The 18,985-nt window shown below is 39.5% G+C and overlaps 1 protein-coding gene across 7 annotated transcripts in view; it reads left to right on the forward strand.

Annotated features, from left to right (window-relative positions):
• Positions 1-15,298, forward strand: part of LOC127354340 (septin-9) — a 74,883-nt gene extending 59,585 nt beyond the window's left edge. For all 7 annotated transcript variants that reach the window (XM_051384213.1, XM_051384212.1, XM_051384211.1 and 4 more), the window contains 8 exons: positions 485-613; positions 754-835; positions 1,349-1,486; positions 5,277-5,394; positions 8,210-8,305; positions 8,618-8,714; positions 12,261-12,312; positions 13,125-15,298. In XM_051384213.1, the coding sequence (XP_051240173.1) occupies positions 485-613; positions 754-835; positions 1,349-1,486; positions 5,277-5,394; positions 8,210-8,305; positions 8,618-8,714; positions 12,261-12,312; positions 13,125-13,341 (929 nt within the window). In that variant the 3' untranslated portion in view covers positions 13,342-15,298. The remainder of the gene's footprint in view (positions 1-484; positions 614-753; positions 836-1,348; positions 1,487-5,276; positions 5,395-8,209; positions 8,306-8,617; positions 8,715-12,260; positions 12,313-13,124) is intronic.
• The last annotated feature ends 3,687 nt before the right edge of the window (positions 15,299-18,985 follow it).

Below are 18,985 nucleotides of genomic sequence, written 5' to 3' on the forward strand. Positions count from 1 at the left end.
TGTACAACCATGCACAGTAGAAATACACTGTAGACACCACTCAAGGGAATTCATCCCCTGGTGAGTGTGTGTAAAAAAAATAAATAAATAAATAAAAACAAAAAGGTTTTTGAATGTTTGTCCACGATTGTAGACATTTTTGTGCGTGTGTGTGGTCTATAGAGTACATCTGTCCTCTTGGCCTCCCCTGCTTGCCTGTCTGACCCTGCAGCTGTCCCGCTATTGTCACAGTCTGTTAACACACACATGCACATACACACACATTCACTATACAATCCATACATTAGGGCTGATGTCACTGGCATATTCAGTCTTCTTCAGTTTCTGGTGGACAAAAAAGCCTAAAAGAAACTTCTATGATTTAGCTGAATGAGGCTCCCGTCTTCAACAAGTTTGCCTTTGTGACTTTCTAGAGTTAAAACCATGAGTGAATGTGTTCCCAGTTTCTCTAACTGACTGTGTGCGTCTGTGCTTTCCTCATCAGGGCAAAGTGGCCTGGGGAAGTCCACTCTGATGAACACCCTGTTCAAATCCAAGGTGAGCCGTAAGTCAGTGCAGCCCAACCCAGAGGAGAGGATCCCCAAGACCATCGAGATCAAGTCCATCAGTCACGGTTGGCCAATGTTCACGTTTAGTAACCTACAGCTGAATAATAATAATAATGTGTTTTCTGTTGTTCTGTCATACTACTGATTTGTTGCCTTCTGTGTGTGTCCATAAGAAATACTAATTAAATATATTTTCTTTGTCTAGATATTGAGGAGAAAGGTGTGAGGATGAAGCTGACAGTAATTGACACTCCAGGCTTTGGGGATCAGATCAACAATGAAAACTGGTGAGCTGAGGTTATTTTATCTGAAGGCATCAGTAGCTGTTTGTGAAGTCATTTCCGCCCTTTCGTATTATGCATTTACTTATTACTTATCAAAGCTCAGTGTTTTATCAAAACAACTAGCTTGAAATGGTGTGTGTGCGTGTGTCTGTGTGTGTCTGTAAAAAAATCATGCCACTGAAATTCATAATAATAATTTTTTTAGGATTAGCAGCTCTTTAAGAAAATTATTGTAGCTACTCTGTGATTGTAAATTGCCGCAATGTAAAGAATGAAATTACAAAAGTACATAATTAAAATGAGTAAATTAACAAAAATAAAATTTTTTGCTTTACAAACATGTTTTATGCAACCGAGAGGGAAGCTGCATTGGATAGCATAACTGATGATATGTTATAATTATTATTATATATGACAGTCCAATGACAGAACACAACTCTTCATGAAACCAGAGAACCACATTATTTTGCAATATAATTCTTCAGCACGAATAACTAAGCTATTTTCCTTTGTCAGCTGGCAGCCCATAATGAAGTTTATCAATGACCAGTATGAAGCCTACCTGCAGGAGGAAATAAACATCAACAGAAAGAAGAGGATCCCGGACTCTAGGGTGCACTGCTGCATATACTTCATACCTCCCACAGGCCACTGGTAAGATCACATATTAAAGAGTCGCACACCCTTGTGAAGTGCTCCACTTTTTGTTCCGAAGTTTTTGCCACAGCTGCAGAGATGAATCAGGCCTTCTGGGAATCTCCCCTGACCCATTGTCTGTCCACAGCTCTTTAACCACGTCCTTCTCCAGCTTTTCTTTTTCATCTCCCTCTCTAGTGACCACATGTGGAACTCATTCTCTCCTGAGAGACACTTAAGTATCACTTGAAGAGTCAGATTTCACAAAGACATTGGACTCTACAGTTCTCATAGTAGGGGGAGGTCAAGAGACAGGGAAACGATTGTCAGGATGTAGAAAGTGCCTTATCTTAAGAAGGAGGAATTCTAGTTGTTGTTTGATGCATACATATATTATACATGCAGTATTATTCAGAAGTGTTTTTATGCTGAATTTAATTTTAAAAAGTGCTGCATCAGACGTCTAGAGTAATTATTAAGTCAGTGCCTTCATTGTTCATCTGGATTAAAGTGTTTCACAGATTTTACATTCAGGGTAGAGTCCAACAGTACTAGACAGTAGTCAGAGACTAAACAGTAAAAACAGATTGTCTTCTGTGTAAATTATGCTAATAGACCAAAGTTGCGGAGATTGCAACAATAATGTTGCTGTAATTTGGCACGAGATTTGTCCGATTAAATTAATTGAAAAGAGGCTCTGGAGAAATAAAACCGATCATGACCAAAGTGTCCTCACAGTGTCTTGGCAGAGCGCATGTGTCTTTTTAAACAACCAGGTGGCGGATGTTTACTTCATTTAAATGGCATAATACAAACCACATTTCTCCATCTGCTTTGTCAGTGATTAGGGTCTTATTTTCCCTCCAAGTGGTGATTTGTTTTAGTTTAACAGCAATGAGTGGTATGTCCTCGTGTGCACCGAGAGTCGAGGAGGGCGTATAGCTACATATGCAGACGCACAGTAAGGCTAAATGCACACACATGAATCTTGACATGAATGCTGTATTGTACACATGCAGTCAAAAGCACACAAAACACCCATGTGCACCAACTGTAAACACTCATTCACTAACCATCTGAATGCATATCTCTGTGACGGCTCCATCCACTGCTGCTTCATATTTCTGCGCACCAGTAACTCAACAGTTGTCCACTTAAATGCTCCCTCTATGAGTGGGGGATAAGATGTGTGTGTGTCTGTGTGTGCCACTGTTTGAAAGATTCCCTCATCATCTGTTCTTGTCGCCACACCTGCTGCTTCAGAGAATGTGTCTTTGTGTGTATCCATGCTCGTGTAAAGCAGAGTGGGTAGTGGACTCAAGTGGGCAGTGGACATGCTAACATTTGTTTAACTACTCTTATTTGGATGGCCTGAATGTTTTTATGTATCACATTGCTTACAGTTGCTCAGTTCAATAACACCTAAACTGCTCTCCTTTCTCTCTTTCATTGTGAATCCGTGTTGCTTCCCTCTCTCAGCTCCTATATCCTCAAACGTTGTCGCTAATCAGGCTATATTCAAAGTGTCACAACATTCACACACACATAAATATCCCAGACTCTTTACTGAAACATGTTCATGAATACATGAAAATACACACTCATTCTGAAAGCGAAGATGCAAACATCTGTCAGGAAGTGGTCTCTTCCTTACAGAGAGTTGTAGCCAGCAGAAAGAAGGAGACATCTGTCAGGGCAACTGTTGTGACCTGGCATAGAGATGATTATTAAACAACACACTTGTATGTGTGCATATGTTAAGATAAGGATACTTAGAAATAGGCAAGATATAGTACATATTTGCAATCGAATTTTGTACGTCCCAAAAATGAGTTTGAGCCTTAGATTTGAGCTTGGTTCATGAGGGGAAGAAAGTGCTGGAACAAATCTAAAAACTCTAAAATGATTCTCTATTATTCTCTTTTTGCTTATTTTCCTTTTCTCGTTTCACACAGTAACACCAGTTTAAGTTTTAAATTAGGGTCTGTTACCAATTACACAGACACAGTGCCAAAAGCCTCTGGACGCCTCTGCCATGTGACCACAGTCCAAGAATGACAGGCAGGAAAATGACAGAACATCCCTGGTAGCTCACATAGGCCTCGATCATTGGAGATATGCTAGGTTTTTTCCCCGATTGTCTCTTTGTCTGAAACGTTTTAAACAGCAGTTTGTATTTATCTAATGTAATTTGCATGTCAGCAATTTGCTTTTAAGTTGCTTCTGTGGTTTCAGATAGATGAACTGTGCTCAGCCAAACAGAACACAGCCTTGGCATCGACAGCCATTTCCAATAATGGCAGAGTCAACCGCACTGTTTTCCCTCTGGGCAGTCTTGTTTGTTACCTCATTTAACATGTTTCCCTGCGAAAAAGAAGGCTGCACGTTGACTCTCATCAACTCTGAGCTAGTTTCTGATCTCTTATAGAAAAGAAAGACGGAAGGGAGAGCTATCTGCACTGTGGTTGGCTGGTTTCTCCACTTCTCATTTGACTGCAGAGCTTATCGTATATAAGCATGACTGCTTTTTTCCCCCCAATGACACAAAAAGGAGAATTTGTACATGCAAGCAAGCATATAGGTGGACATGTGTGCATGCATGCATACATACATATTTTACTCCATACAGCATATGTTTGTGTGCATAGATACATGTGCGCACATGGAGGGTGCATGTTTGCTCAGTCGTGCATATAATGCAGTTCACATGCCAATTTTTATGTACATAGATAGTCTATGTATGCAGTTTACATTATTTATATTTGATTAAATATTAACGAGAGATCGTCAACTCTATATGACACATGCCAGTTGTTAGCTCAGTATGACAATTAAAAACTTAGTGCTTTCTATCTCTGGTTGAGTGCATTGCTTATTTTCTCTCTCTTTCTCACTTTTTGTAACACATCCCGTGTTTCATCCTATGTTCATGGTGACATGCTTGTCAGTCATTGAGGAGAGGCAGCAAGGCCTCTCCTGCAGCTGACCCTGGGTCTTTGAACCAGGCTGGCCTGACTTGACTGGGGCTAATTGGAGGGCAGAACAGACAGCATGAGGGAGTCTATCTAGAGGAGCAACTGGAGGCAAAGATGAGACAGAACAACATGGAGGGCGGAGAGAAATGGGAAACATACAGGAACAGTGTTGAATAGTATAAGCGCTAATCAGAGCCTCACTAGGCACAACTGTTGCAAGGCTGTTACAGCAGTGAATGCGGAGAATATCCTTTTGTCCATATTTTGCTTTGAGTTAAGCAAAAGCAGAACATTAAGGACAAATTGAAACACAACTGCATTAGATTCACTGTTTTATGCATTAACCTTGGGAAAGAATGTGCTAGGTTCTTCTACAGTTTACTGAAATCACACCTAGGAGAATGTAACAGGAGAATTGTTTCAGTGAGTGTAGGAAAGAAACGGCAGCATATGTTAATGCAGTATGAATATTAACATGGAAACCAGGGTGGACTGAATGTAATGTAATAGACCATGATTGCCATCTAGTGGTTACTCTGTATCATTACATTCATATTAAAGGAATTAAGATGCTGTAACTTAATGGCATGAAAGACACATTCTTTGTGTCACAGATCTGTCACTCAGAAATAAACAGATAAAAGGTTTACATACCGGTATCTGTATGAGATGAAAAGGTGCACAAATCTGCAGTGTTGTGAGTTGTTTTCCGTTTTTTACATCCTGGCTTGTCCTGTAACCCGAGACACATTAATGCAAACAACAAACGCATTTAATTACAGACATTTCCGCATGAAATGATGTTGTACTGTGTCGTCTCTTTCTTCCTCCAGTCTGAGGCCTCTGGATGTGGAGTTCATGAGGCGTCTCAGCAAGGTGGTCAACATCGTCCCTGTCATCGCCAAGGCTGACACGCTCACCCTGGAGGAGAGGGACTACTTTAAACAGACGGTGAGAGGAGTGTGTTGGAGTGTATTTGTGGATGTGTGGATGTTCGCTTGTGACATCAATATATATTTGGTTACATTTTCCTTGCACCACACCTGCAAAAGCCTGTAGCAGGTCTTTAGAGCAAGCTTAAAATAAATGGATGAGTGCATCAGTAGGTCAAACAGTCGGCGGATTCCCCCCACAAACACACGTCTATGCATATCCACAACCACAGGTCGGTAACATATGAAGAGCTGCCAGGCACCACAAACAAAAGCCATCTGGGCAAAAACCCCACGTTGTACCCATCCTGGGAAATACTGTATCATCTCTATATTTGTAACACGTCGAAAGTCATGCTCAGTCCAGAAGGAACCATTTAAGAACTATTTATTTGAAGCATTTATCTACTGAGCAGCGTTCCTCAGCTCTTAAGTCTGGCTCTTTTTTAGATGGGGATCCTCTGCCCAGTTGCCAGCTGAGCAGGCAGGCCCTTCATTACCAGTGAATTACTGGGTGATCGTACAAGTCAGCCAAGTTCAGAGAGGTCTCCATCGCGTGGTAAATTAAAAAAACATGACCAGAATTAAAGGAGCTAGAAAGCACCATTTTAGCTAACAGTGAATATTCATCATTTTATACAAATAATCCAAGTTAATTTCCCTATTTTTGATTGTGAAAGTTAAAGCTCTCTACAATGTACAGTTAGCTCATCTTTTAGTGCTCGTTTTTTTTTTTTTTTTTTTAGCTACACAAACAGCTGGCTGGTCCACCACTTAGTTCCAAACTAAAATAGCTGAATGATTATTGCATGGAGCAGCACAAACCTTTTTACAGACATTCATGGTTCCCAGGCGACTTTTTCTCCTCTAGCACCACCATGAGGTTCACATTTTTGGTTTCTGGTGAAATGTCCCGACAGCTGTTAGATGGAATTTAGAAATTTGGTGCAGATATTCAAAATGGCCAGATGATGCATCCTAATGGCTTAAGTGATCCCCTGACCTTTCATCTTTGGTCCAATACTTGCAAAACGAATGATATTCCCATAAGCCTCAGCTGTATTTTGTGATCAGTGATAACTGGCAAATGTTAGCATGCTAACATACGAGATTAAGATGGTGAACGGTATGCATTATATCTCCTTACTTGTTAACTGTTTATTTAGCATTTAGCTCAAAATCCCAGCTGTGTCTAAGTACAGCCTCACAGAGCAGCAAATGGACAGGGTCTTCTTCCAATATGTCCATAACTGTACAATTATAAATCACAAGAGCTGGAACACTAAACAAAACTACACAAAACCTACATTTAAAAGGCATATTTTGTCAGTTGTTGTTCCTCTCAGGGCTTATTTTGCTTTTGGTATGTTTCAGTAGCCTTATTCATAGCCAACTAAAATACAATGAAACTCCTCAGGCTGATACTACCCCACTGTAACATCACAGCCATCACCTTCTTATCATTGCTTTCCCTGCTACAACAGATTCTTGCTCCACCTGGCTTGAGTCTTAAGCGGTCATCCCATGCATCCCATTCCTCGGTGTGTTTCTGTTGGATAATTCTCAATCCACAGGAGGCAGACGGCCACCTGCCTTCCTCCATCATTCCCTTTATCTCTCCATCCCTCCTTCCAAGACTACAGACGTCCCTAACAGCTTTATTCATTTTAGAGAAGCACGATGGGTGTCTTGGCTACCGTTTTCCCCTTGATGCCTGTAACACTGTCCAATAAGAACAAAGCAGGGATTGGACCAGACCCTGGCAGAGAATGGGAGCCACCAGGCTTGTAGCTGGATTGTTTTCGTTGGCCGCACATGCTCTGTATGACCCTGAAGATTATTGACTAAAAGGCTCTCATGCCAAATGTATTTCTTTTTCCATTTTCCCTACAGCAACTTGACATGCAAACAGAGTAAGAGGGGTTTTTCTATTAAATGTTCAGCCTCAGTGTGTCCAGCTGTGAGTGTCTTCGTATTCCTCTAACCAACAGTTGATGTGGCTTTTTTGTAGAATTTCTTTTGGTTTGCATCTTATAATGTAAGCCTGAGAACGCTTCCAAGGATAAACAATGAAATGTTTGATCAAGGACCAAGTGGAAATTGTCAGAGTAGTAATTGTGGGAATGAACAGTCATTCATTAAAAGGACATTGCTTCCAGAAGCTTGTCTGTCTATTTTTCTGTGTCAGTGCCTGAGTTTCAATCATTATAAAGACATAGAGAGAATAGGGGTGTTCATTTTATAAGCCATATCTCTGTCTGGATGTATTTTTTTTGTAAGAGCGGTTAACCTCTATATTAACCCCTCCATCTCAAAGATATTAGGAACCATTTAGTGTCAACACCAGCCAGTATTGAACCAAGTGTTTATTTAAGTCCTCTAGTGGGTCAGAGCAGCTTCTATTCAAGTCTCAGGCCCAAACTTAAATACCTGTATGTAAACAGGATTCAGTCCAAGCATCACGTATGTTTGCGTGTCGTGGTGACTGATTGACTTCAGTGTTGGCTGCAGGGCTGGGATTCTGAGGTGATGGATGAAGGGTTTGGGCTTGATTGATTGTTTTTGTTTTCCATTCAGACTTCCTTTTTTCAGTGTCTGTTTTCAGGTCTCATTTTGGAAACCTTTGACTATGTCTATGATTCAGCAACTGTGAGAAAAGTCTCTGAATTGTGATTACCAACGCATAAAGGACTACTTTAGAGTGGTCAGTTATACATTAATAAACTGAATTAGTTGGTCAGTTACATATAATTTAACTTTGTGTGCTGTTACTATGTATATTTAGCCATTTTCAAGTAAAGTGTCTGAGTGTCATTGTGTTTAACCTTGTGCAGATTAGGGAAGAACTGCGAGCCAACGGAATCGATGTTTACCCTCAGAAAGAGTTTGACGAGGATGCAGAGGACAGGCTGATCAATGACAAAATCAGGGTGAGTCTACAGTGTTGGGTTCAGGTTTCAACAGCCAAAGTAGGGCGTATCTTTCCTTGGCTTCAACATTGAACATAACAATCACAAATGTGTTTTTTTCAGGTTTAAATTCAAGTCTTTGTTAGATGTAATTTCTTCCCTTTGTGTCCTGTTCTTTTCTGTTTTTATTTGGGAAATCTTAAAAGCCACAATTGTCGAATACAGCATCTTGTTCTAGCAAAGGTAAACAACCAAAGCATGACCTGAAAACCAAATCACTGGTAACATTTAAATTACTTTGTGCATTTGTGTTTGCATGTGTGTACCCAACAGGAGATGATCCCTTTTGCTGTTGTGGGCAGTGACCAAGAGTACCAAGTGAACGGCAAGAGGATTCTGGGAAGGAAAACAAAATGGGGCACCATAGAGGGTAATACACATCAATCCCAAGACACACACACATACTTACATAAAATTGCACAGCTTGTTACTTGTTCTGCCAAACAGACAATAGAAAATGATTCACCAGGCAGAATAATGTATGTTCCCTGATGGTCTAAACACAGTTAAGCCATGTTCACACTTAGCTGCCATTGCCAGTATCCCTTAAAACTGAAATCCAAAAATTTTACATATATATAAAAACGATCAGCCATAACATTATAACCACCTGGGCACGCTGGTCATCATAATGTTATGCAGCCCCATAACGCAACAAACTGATACACTGTGTGTTCTGACACCTTTCTATCAGAACCAGCATTAATTGTTTCAGCAGTTTGAGCTACAGTAGCTCGTCTGTTGGATCGGACCACACGTGCCACCCTTCACTCCCCACGTGCATAAGTGAGCCTTGGCTGCCCATGACTCTGTCTCCGGTTTACCACTTTTCCTTCCCTGGACCACTTTGATAGGTACTGACCACTGCAGACTGGGAACACCCCATAAGAGCTGCAGGTTTGGAGATGCTCTGACCCAGTCGTCTAACCATCGCAATGTGGCCCTTGTCAAAGTCGCTCAAATCCTCATGCTGCCCATTTTTCCTCCTTCTAACACATCAGCTTTGAGGACAAAATGTTCACTTGCTGCCTGATATATCCCACCCACTGGTGCCATGATAACAAGATAATCAGTGTTATTCATTTTACCTGTCAGTGCTCAGAATCTTATGGCTGATCGGTGTATATATATTACAGATTGGCCTAATAATGTATAGTATAATGTCCATCTGCACGGTGGAGTTTGGTCAAACACTTAAACGGCTCATTTACTGTACTCACACCTGTGCAATTTACAGTGCCAACTTTATCATTCTAATGAATAATATAATCACATGCACACTACCTGAACAGTTGATGGCATTCACACACCGTACCAAAGAACAGACAGATTCTTACATTTTCAACATGTGGAAAGTTACAGACTGCAGCTTTAAAATCTGGCCAGCTGGTTTTACCGTCTGTTGTTTGACTACCAGGCGTTTGTTTACATACGTCTCTCTGAGTCAGTAACTAGGGAGATGTATGAGACAGGAGGAAGAGATTTACAAGGACTTTCTGTGTCCGCTGGGACAACAGACAACAAATATGAAACACACACACACACACACACACATTTGCACGCATTAACTTTGATACAGTTTACGTTTGTTGGCCTGTGCTGCATGAACATACTGCCAAGGAGAGGTTCTTAGCACGTGAATGTCCTCACCTAACCCATTGGAGAGGGAGGGAGAGGGAGAGGGAGAGGGGGGGAGAGAGAGAGAGAGAGAGAGGGAGAGAGAGAGAGAGAGAGAGAGGGGGGAGAGAGAGAGAGAGAGAGAGAGAGAGAGAGAGAGAGAGAGAGAGAGAGAGAGAGAGAGAGAAAAAAAAATCTGTCTGGACGAGGAGTGAAAGTATGACTGGAGGACAATAAGACAGCTGAAGGAGGCCTGTACAAGGGACTATCCATGTTAAACACTGTCTCCTTCACAAGATGCACTTAAGCACTCTTCTGCATACTGAGCACTAGTTTATTGGAAATGCTATAAATGCATTGCAAAATATAAAACACTTAATAAAGACTATTTTAATCTGTAAATTATCCAGACTGTAAAATCTAGAAAGTTGCTTGTCTATTTCTTGCAATTCAGCATGGTTGGGAGCCAACAACTGTTCACTAGGAATATGACCTTGAAAAGATCATCCACGTAGCTCGAGGTAGCTCAAGGATTGTTCAGCTCTTTATGAGATTGTTGCTAAGTAACTAAATGCATTAACTCAAGTGCTGTAGTTAAGAACAATTTTGAGGTATTTGTTCTTTTTAATTGATCAAAGATAAGAGGCAAAAAGACTACAAATGTGTATAGTAGAGCTTTGTTTTTTGTTCCTACCCCATCAAACATCATATTTGTGTATAATGAATTCCTGAATATAGCAATCGTTATATCTTCATTACCTTAAATGAGCTGTTTATATCTACAGGTCCTCTCCTACGGAGGTCGCTATGTTGAGCCACCATGTTTCTACAGTAGCGGACAAATACTGGCTCTAGATAGGGCTTTTGCATTTTTCGCGAGGTTTGTGGCCAACGTAGTTTCTCCTACATGCTTGGAAGACTGAGCTGTATTGAGTTGGTTGCAATCTGCAACTTCACCACAAGATGCCACTATATCTTACACCCTGGTCTTTTTAAGTAAGGTTTAATGAGTGATTCCTCCACCACTGCTTAAAAATCATTAAAAAACTACAGTGGATCACAGGACTCCAGTGTGAGCAGGAAGCACTGGGATATCAGTCTATTCAAGATTTAAAGGATTATAAACATGATAAAACATTCAACTGTTTGCTCTAGGGATTTTTATTATTTCACTAATAATGAAGGATAACAGTGTTTTAGTTCAAGCTGAAACAGGACAGTTGTACTCTGTAAAAAGATGACATTTCCAAGGAAGTACCATGAGCCCTTTTAGTGTTAAGAATTCAAAGGTGACTACTACTCTGTCAACAAGCATTATAAAGTTAACTCCACAAAATGGCAGGGTGAGAGAGGTAAAGTACACGGACTGTGGGACAAACGCTGTCTTGTCCGGCTAGAGGAACAATGGCTCCATTCTTGTAAAGCCAAGCGGTGGGAGAGAGGGAACAAGGAAAAGGAGGAGAGAGGAAGCTGCTGGGCAGCTGAACTTGTCTGCACCAACTTCATAATTTAGGCCTCAGAGAAGAAGCCAGAAGTCAAGTCTCCATATAGCTATCACAAGTGGAGAAGAAACTGTTTATTTTCAGGAGTTGAGGGGACAATTAGAGACGGAGGAGAACGAATAAGTACTGCATATAGGGATTTCTCCATGAGCAGAGAGTGGAGATACCAGCAGTGCAGTCACAAGTTAGTAACGTGTTCCCTCGACGCCACTAATCAGCGCTCACAGACCCAGCAGTTATTCCACTCTCTTCCTTTCAAAGAGAATTTAATTTCCTGCCCCTGGATTTCAAAGCTTTACATAAATAGCACCCTGCTTTTTTTCATTTATATTCTTGACATAATCTATAATTCAAACACGTGTTAGCCCTAACTGGAGGCACCAGCAGCTTGTCACTGGGAGTTTGTTAAAACGTCTCACTTAAAGTTCTCCAATATAGAGGAGAGCCTAGATGTATTAAATTACTCTAAAGTGGAGGAGTGTGTTATCTTGGCTTAAGAAAATTGCTACAGATGTCATGTTAGAAGATGCCCTTCAGTTGACTTGTGAACAACACTGCCCCTTTGTGGTCCTTTAAGTAATGTCAACTGAGCTGGAATAGCAGGGATTTTGATTGATATATATTTAATTAGTTATTTAATTGCTTTAAATTATTTCATCTTTTGGGCATCTTCCCAAGTCATAATTTATCTTGACTGCAGCATGAAATCTTAACAGACAGAATATTTTTTTTGTCTGTCTGAAGTTACGCAATTCTTCTAATGTTTCCTCTTTCTCTCTCTCTCTCTCTCTCTGCAGTGGAGAATATTGCACACTGTGAGTTTGCTTACCTGCGAGACCTCCTCATCAGGTGAGCTTCTATCACACTTTAGAGTTCTTTTGATGGAATCATTCACTTTATTGTGTTGAGAAATTAATTAGAAACAGCACTGAGACTTGAGGCTTCACTTCCCGACTGAAATAAATACTAATTCAATTATTTAAATGGGTTGCTTCCCTGGATAATGTTACAATAGACATGCCTACAAAGATTATCCATTGAATGTTAACATGCAAATTTCTTCATAGTAGAGGAGTCTTAATCTGTGGCTGATTTATAGGCTTAAACAGTTTTTTTCTGGTATCTCCATTCACACTTTGTGCATACAAGAGCAACCTTTTCAGCTAGAAATCACACTTAATATCTAGTGGATATCTGAATTTATTGTTAATGATCTATCAAAACCAATAATATTGATATATAGAGTAACATCACTATTTCATGAACTAATATAGGACTTTCCTCAGTCTTGTGTTGCTACGGCTATGTTAAAATGGCAATTATTTTACATTTTACACAACATCATTAATTTATTGTATTTAGCTCTATTACATGCTTGAAGAGTGTATGATAACTTTTTCTTGCAAATGAGGCATTCCAGTGGGACAGCTATTCATAAAAAGCTGCAGGCCAATTAGCCAAGTGTAGTTAAAATGTACTGTAGACGTAATAAAATAAAATGAACAAATCATTCAGCATCCTTGGCCTGTGCCATGACGCCCACTTTGGGAACCACCGGGCTAAAACATATAAAATAATACAAGGACACGTATTTGATTTATAGGCATGTACTGTTAAGTGCTACAGGCAATACTGCTAACACCGTCGTCTTTCTCTTTCAGGACACACATGCAGAACATCAAAGACATCACAGGCAGCATCCACTATGAGACGTATCGTGTCCGCCGTTTAAATGAATCCAACGCCCATTTCAGCACACACCCATCTGACCATCCTGATGTTCAGCCAAAGGCCAATGGTCAGCCTGAGGAGCAGCCCAGCGCCCTGCAGGCCAACGGGGTGGCTGCTCAGCTCGAAGCCCTGTCCCACGAGATGTAGAGAATCCTGTGAGGAGCCAAATCGCCAATTTATGATATCAGGACACAGCCAGGCACCAAACATACACTCGCACATGTATTCTGTTTACATAAGCCCACAAACACACACTCATGCTGTGAAGGCCAGTTTTGTTACCTAGAAGGACTTTTTCTTGCCAAAAAACTACCTAACCGCAGCTTTTAATTTATCAGGAAAGTACAAGACACAGGATGCAAAGTAAATTTCCATATTTTCCATCATTATTTTTTTTTTATCGTTGCAACTCTGAGAAAAATCCTGTCTTCCCTCCAGATCCAAATACTGTACAGAACTCCTCTTGGTTTTTTTTTCATCTGACTGAGCGCCCAATGCAATCTACATTCAGGATTGTTTACAACAAACCATGAAAGTCGTCAGGTAGAAACAAAAGTAAATCTATATGTCTCATTATTGAGCTTTGAGCTGCCAGGTTTATTTTTAGAGCGTACACTGACTGTCAGGACTGTAGTGGAGCGCAGTAGCCATATAACTAAGATGTAAGTAAATCACCAGTGAAACAATGTGCGAGATTTTGATCAGAATCAACCACAGTGATGGAAAACACGTGCCCATGAGAAAAAGCCTATTGCATACAGAATACCTTTGCAAGATCTTGGGTTGACAAGAGGTTTAACTATGCAGTCCTGTCCAGATGAGGAGAAATATCATAATTCAAAATGAAGTACTGCATATCAGATGATACTAGAATAGCTCTAAACTAGGAATTACTGTTAGTGCCACTGGCCTGGTCTGCTTTGTGTTGTGGTGTATAGTTTTGTATAGATACTAGGGTTAAGTAGGGTAGATTTGGTTTATAGTGTTACGGAGAAAGTAAAGATATTGTTGACACCTCCACACTGCAAAATAATAAAAAAAGAAAGAAAGCAGAAGCAGTGTGGAGCAGCTTTTTGAAAAATAAGTCCTCTTGTCATTTTTCCATTGTGTTATGTTTTTAAAACCCCTTTTAGCCAAACCACCCTGTCTCTCTCATATAATGCCAATGTTGTGTAATACAGTCATACCTTGCATTTTACATCGCTCATTTATTATTGTATTTTTATTGCTGTTGTTCATCTTCTAATATTATTGTATAAGATGGGAGGAATCTGTGCAACTGTTGTCCCATGCAGCTGTTTTGTCCATTTTTTTCGTAAACCAAATAAAAGTCAAAATTTCTGTTCTAAAGAGAAGCACATACAGTATATAGAGTTGATTTATGAATAGGTATTTATGTGTATGTTTAGTGTAATCAGTTTAATTAAACGTTCATTCCAGCTGTTGGCTTCCAGAGGTTTGTCGTAGGTCTTTAACAGTGATCTTCTAGCTGTAGACAGTGTTTGATTTTTGTTGCCTGCATTCATACAGTATGTTGTACCATGTTGGCGAGGTTGCACTATAACTAAGCACCAAAGGAAATGTGGTGGTCTATATTGTGCATTGATTATTAATAATCACGACTGATCCTAGCAATAGATAACAGAACAGTTATAGTCACATTGCAATCTTAAAGCATTTTGTCAGAGGGGAATGTTTTACTGCCACTGAGAGCAAGAATTTATGCCAAGAAACATTAAATAGCACCCATACAGTAACATGATGCAACTGATATTTTTTAATAGTTGTGGGAAAATTCGTGCATTCATAGGCACTGGATATTTTTATAGAGGCTACATCGAAATTGAAACCATTTCCTAAATCAGAAGCATAGTTTCTGCCATTTTAAGTCACAATAAAAATATTTTACACAACATACATACATACAGAAGATATCATTTAAAAAACCAAGAGAACTATTGTCTTTTATCCAGAGAAAGTTATTTGGTTACACTTTGTTTACTGTTGTATAGTTCTTGTGTAATTTGTTATGGTATCATAGATTAAGGTTTTATCTTTGATATGCTATCTCGAAGAATAAAGATTGATATTTTTATTGTTTAAAGTTGATTGTCTTGATTGTCAAAAACTTAGAAACTTAATTCACTCCCTGTGAAGTGAGCTGCTTAGTGTAAATTTCAGTGTTAAACCCTTATGTCAATATTTAATCACTTAGTAACTAAGCTTAAAATTTACAACATTATTTAATTAGTTCAGAACCTTTTTAGTGGATCCTGTTTTAAATATTAATCTTGTCGATTTCACCTCAGATCTGATTGATGGGGCCAAATCTTTTCCATCAACATTTAATCAATTTGAAACATATTTAGATGCTTTGACTGTTTACGGAGGTATCATCCCTCTAATTAAGAAATAAGCCACTAAACACATTGCTTACTGCAGTAAATTATGTGTTTCTTCTTTAAGCTCTTTTACTTGCTTTTCATTTCAACAAGAAAACAATAAGAAATTGCCATTGTGAGAAAAATAAAGTAGCCCTTTCTCTGAAAGACATTCAGCTATGTTCCTTTTGATTGAAAAATAGGTGGATGAAAAGATTACACCATATGTTAGAGGCTATAATTGCTTTGCATTTGTCAACAACTTATTCTTCGACAATTTCGATATAATGACACCTGCACCTTAACTATAGGAATAAAGAAGCAAATTTTTCTTGAGCTCAGTTCATAGTAGTTTGCATTCACATAAACATGCAGCATACCTCATTCACAATACAAACCCAGCTGAGAGGAAATGTGAATTTGTAGCTTTGCAGTGGCATCACACCATGCTCACACAGCACTGGTTTAATAGGGCTTCTCATTTACACCTCCTGTCACACTCTTTGTCAACTACCCTGCTGATCGTAATGTGTTGACAGTGTTGTTTGTCGAAGGTCATTGTCACCCTTTCACACATTGGAGCTCCTGCTGTGGCTTTTCATGCCATCTCTGTTTTGGACTCATTGGTTTGAAACTCCTCTGTGCTGAGGATGACACCGTCAGGGTGACAAATGACAAATGTGAAGGTGAAAGACAATGGAAGTTCCAGGAAAATCAGTATCTATTGAACACTCACCTAACGTTGACACTTCATCTAAACAGTTTCCCAGCTAGCCATCCTGAAGCATGAAGGTGAGTGATAATGACAACTGTGACACTGCTATGACAGCGCCTGGTGCACTGGCTGGCACAGGTACTAGACTAATTTGGTGGTGCATATGAACTGACATCTGTACTTTCTCACTGGTACAGCATATTTTCATCTCATTCAATGACTTTTTCCCAATGGAAATCCATGTAATGGTGCAATAAATGAGACATTGAAAGGTGCTACCAAGATTTAAACCTGAGAAATTCTGTAGGCTAAGCTTTATAGTTACTGTGAGCATAACCAAGAATTTTTTGCTAAAGTCTACACAGCATTTTACATTGTATGACACTAGGACAGATTTGTTCAGAAACCAGACGGATTATCTTATGGCACAGAGAGAGACTGTCTGAGCCAAACAGCTTTCAGAGCTTCTTCTCGAAATGGCAGATTGTGGAAAAACTGAAATAACTGTGGGAAAAAAAATATTTCCAACATGCGTAACCTCCTCAGAAAAGACAAATAGAAAACCTTTGATCAAAGACACAAAGATTGTGTTTGACTTGAAAGAAATGTGGTCTAAATTTTGACAGGCACTAACAATATTCCTGTAGATGCTATGAACTCGTCTGCACTCTCCATTGGTTTATGCATATGAATGATAACTTGGCAATGCGACTGACCTTTTGGAAGAGTTTGTCCTTTATTCAGCCAGTACTGTCTGCACATGGTCTTCATCTTGGTTGTTCAAATGCTGGGTAAAAGCAAAACATATACACACTCACACAACATCATGTTTGCCATTAACACCTCTCTACAACAGTTCCAACAAACACACATCATAACCTTCATGAAGGTACAATGTATTGCAAGGCTGTTTTATTACACTGCATTAGTTTTAACTAGGTATATATAGGTTAATAAATGTATGTATGTATGAATGTATATGTCACAGCTGAGACATTAGCAAAAATCGAGTGAGGAATAGACGCATTGAAGGCCATTGCAACCTCCAGTGGAAAACTAACCACACAAACAAAGCACAGTATAGACAGGGAAAGTATTAAAACCTTGCTTATGAAATTAGGAAAACAAATTCTGAATACAACAGTACTCCTCTTTACTAAATAAATATAAATGTTACAATTCTCATCCATCACTACAGGTTCTGAAAACTTTTATTTTGAAAAGTTGTATGACGTAGCTGCAGCATCCTGCAGAGGCCAGCCCTTCTGTGCTTGTTGAAATCCATGAGTGCTAAAATGGCTAGGTTCAATCAAGTGCAGACTCTTCCAGTAGGTAATACTCTCCCACTCTCTTTCACGTTTGCTTTTCTTGTCATTTTAGCACCCGGTTGACTGGTGAAGTAGCAACAGTACTCCCAAAAAAGTCAGTTTGCCATTATGTGGAACTTTTCAGACACAAGAGAAATGCAGGCTTAATAAAACAAAGGTGGGTGTGAATGAGCTACAGTCTTTGGGTTTTTGTGCAGTATTTTCATTACATAATCCAGACCAAATAAGTGCTGAATTGCAGACTGAGGAGCAGAGAAATGAACCACTGAGTTGACACTTTCTCTGAAATTGTTATGCTGAAATATTTCTGCTTTTTGCAAACGAGTAAACTACAGTATGAACAAATGTGTCGCTAATGTGAATACTTTGAGATGAGAGAGAATGCGTGTGCTATAAAAATGTGTTACTAAAACGGTCATTGGCATTTAAACTATATTACTCTCAATCTTCAAAATGTTTGATTCTTTATTGTAGCTACTAGCCAGCTACCTAATAGGCCAGCTAACTGCTAGAAAGGTAGGTTAGCTAGCATCCCAGCATATTTAGCAATTAGCAGCTAAATATAGTCTATTATGTGAACTCATATCTTTGTCCAGATTCCCGAGACCATCGCATTTACAGGATTCAGGAGGAACTTTTAAATGTCTTTATTATGTGATAACTGTCCATATGAAGTGCACAACTGAGGACATGAGCTGGGCTGCTGCTACTTGCTGCTTCAGTTTCCCATTTCAAGAGGTTTTTTGTCTTATGCACAGTAAGAGACACACTGGTTTATACCATACAATGAAAATCTTCCTTTGCCCGACTCCCTTTACACAACAGTGCGATAATTAGACAAATACACAAAACAAATAGAAAAATATAATAATAATAACATGATAAAATATAACTTAAAGTGCAGAAATGTGTACAGTAAACCTGAGTTGGAAATTAAAATTAAAAAAAGAAACCTGAGTTGAATAAGGTGCTCTGTGCCCCAGCTAATGTCCAGAATTATCAAGTATTCTCATCTTTTATCAAGTGGTTTGTTGAGCTCCTTAAAACCTGGTGTCCGTAGTCCAGTCATTCAACCATCCATTCATTTAGCGCACCAGGGAACTAAAACTCAGCATGCATTCGATGGTAGACCAAAATGACTTCAGTTCTACCCATCTGAACAACTGCTCAGCAGTTCAGACGAGTTTTGACTCATCAGCAGCAGCTCTCCTCAAAGCGCCTTAAATTCTAACAAACATGTCGACAGAAGTCACAAGAACAAAGGAAACTTCCCCTGGGAAGCTTAAAACATGTTTTGCAGTATTCTCCAGTATTAGCAGATGCAAGTACATGCAACACGTTGTGGCACGCTGTGAAACAATGGGAGG

Source organism: Dicentrarchus labrax, unplaced genomic scaffold (genome assembly GCF_905237075.1).
Source record: "Dicentrarchus labrax unplaced genomic scaffold, dlabrax2021, whole genome shotgun sequence".
Classification (NCBI taxonomy): domain Eukaryota; kingdom Metazoa; phylum Chordata; class Actinopteri; family Moronidae; genus Dicentrarchus; species Dicentrarchus labrax.